Genomic DNA, 2,157 nt, shown 5'->3' on the forward strand with positions numbered 1-2,157 from the left:
CTAAATCAGTGTGTCCTCAGAACATAAGCAAAAACTGATGTTATAGGAAAAAACAGAATCCACCTTTAGAATTGTGAAATGCTTTTACATAGTATTTGGCATATATATTAGAAGAGATGATAAATAAGGAAAAATATTAATCAAGAATATATAATTATTAACAATCCCAATGATACACTGAACATAGTGACATATTAAAAACACTTATACATGACAACAGTTGCCTATTTTGTTAAAGTTAAATGGAGCTGTCGACCATACACTTTTCTATAAACTCTATGTCACTTGCTCCTGACTGCAATAAGAGAATTTAGTGATTGCCACTTAAAGCAGTTAACCCTGTTGACACACATTTCCAAGGCCTGTTTGATGTCTCTGTTCCTCAGGCTGTAGATGAAGGGGTTCAGCATGGGGGTAACTACCGTGTACATGACCGAAGCAGTGATGTCCTTGGAATCCCATGAGGAAGAAAAGAAGTAAACACCTACAAGTGTCCCGTAGTATAAGGACACCACAAAGAGATGGGAGCCACAGGTAGAAAAGGCTTTAAAGAGTCTCTCGGCGGAGGGGACCTTCAGGATGATGGTCCCTATACGAACATATGAGGCCAAAATTGTACCCAAAGGCAGGAATATAAACATTACTCCCTCGGTGGAGATGACCAGCTCATTGAGGGAGGTGTCAGAGCAGCTCAGTTTCAGGAGCACAGCGAGGTCACAGAAGAAGTGGCTGATGGTGTTGTCAGCACAGAAGGACAGTCGGACCAAGAGGAGGGTGTGTAACAAGGCATGGGCACAGGACAAAATCCAGGAGCCAGCCACCAGCAGCACACACAGCCCTTCCCTCATGATGGTGGTGTAGTGTAGAGGGTGACAGATGGCCACGTACCTGTCATATGCCATAACTGCCAGAAGGAAATTGTCAAGACCACCAAAAAGTATGAAAAAATACATCTGAGCAATGCATCCTACATAGGGGATGGATTGTTGCCGAGTCTGCATGTTCATGAGCATCTTTGGGACAGTGACGGATGACAGAGAAATGTCAGAGAAGGCCAAGTGGCTGAGGAAGAAGTACATGGGCATGTGCAGGCGGGAGTCCAGCCTGATGAGCAGGATGATGAGCAGGTTGCCCAGCACCGTGGTCAGGTACATGCCCAGGAACAGGGTGAAGAACCCGCGCTGCTGCCCTGGCTGCATGGGGAGCCCCAGGAGGAGGAACTCGGACACGCTGCTCTGGTTCTCGGGCCCCATGCTGCTCCCAATCTGCAGGGGAGGATGGAGGTTTGGGACTCTCAGCAACCTGGAAAGGACACCCAGGACCATCACGTCTCATGCGGTCATTTTTCAGAAATACAATTTTTTTTAAACACACACTATAATTATTGACACCTGTGGGAGCCTGTATCCTTGCTCTATCACAGTATGACTCCAGGAAAACATCGCTTCTTTAAGGCATCTGCAAGACCTCATTACAGAGTCCAGAGGGCGTTCACTGTTGCACTCACCATTATTTATAGAATGCAGGGTCTCTGTCTCAACTTCTACTGAGGACTGAGATGGAGCAGTAAACAACAACAACAAAAAAATACAAGGTCCCCACTTCTGTGAGGTTAAATGGTGATGGTCATGGAGGGACAGTTTCCACCCCAGGCCAGAGCCACACCACACTGACTCACTGTGACAGAAATAGAGGATGAGCCCGGAAAACTGCTATCAGTTGGTTGTGCCTTAAAGTAACGTGAGACTCCAGGGCTAAGATGATGTTAAGAGCACTGTCACACTCCTCCTGTGAACCTGCCCGTTTCCATTGATCTCCAACTGTAAACTCATGGACACTCTAAAAACAGGTGGCCGTTTAAAGCCACTTGATGCCAGAACAGCTCTTAAGCCAGAGTCATCTGCAAGGTATCTCATAATAATGCTGATCATGTGGTGAACAGCTGAGGGCTTTACCTGCGTTTCCTACTGAAGTCCACACATCAGCCTTACAGTCCAGAATCTAAGACTTCTTCACATCTGCACTAAGGATTTGTGTGCGTTAACCTATATTAACTTTTAAAATATGGAAACTTAAATGATAAAAAATGCTACAGGCACAAAACAGTACAGTAGGGGACAGAATGGCACACAAATGTGTGTATATCTGTATCTATAT

The 2,157-nt window shown here is 45.4% G+C and overlaps 1 protein-coding gene across 1 annotated transcript; it reads right to left on the reverse strand.

Moving 5' to 3' along the window:
• Nucleotides 1–281: 281 nt before the first annotated feature.
• Nucleotides 282–1,253, reverse strand: LOC136322162 (olfactory receptor 1J4-like). The gene has a single exon (XM_066254317.1). The coding sequence runs from the start codon at nt 1,251–1,253 to the stop codon at nt 282–284; it is 972 nt and encodes a 323-aa protein (XP_066110414.1).
• Nucleotides 1,254–2,157: the final 904 nt, after the last annotated feature.

The sequence above is a fragment of the Saccopteryx bilineata genome, chromosome 2 (assembly GCF_036850765.1).
Source record: "Saccopteryx bilineata isolate mSacBil1 chromosome 2, mSacBil1_pri_phased_curated, whole genome shotgun sequence".
Taxonomy (NCBI): Eukaryota; Metazoa; Chordata; class Mammalia; order Chiroptera; family Emballonuridae; genus Saccopteryx; species Saccopteryx bilineata.

Bases quoted from the DNA above. Each gene is read 5' to 3' on its own strand.
- LOC136322162 (XM_066254317.1), bottom strand. From the start codon at position 1,253: ATGGGGCCCGAGAACCAGAGCAGCGTGTCCGAGTTCCTCCTCCTGGGG.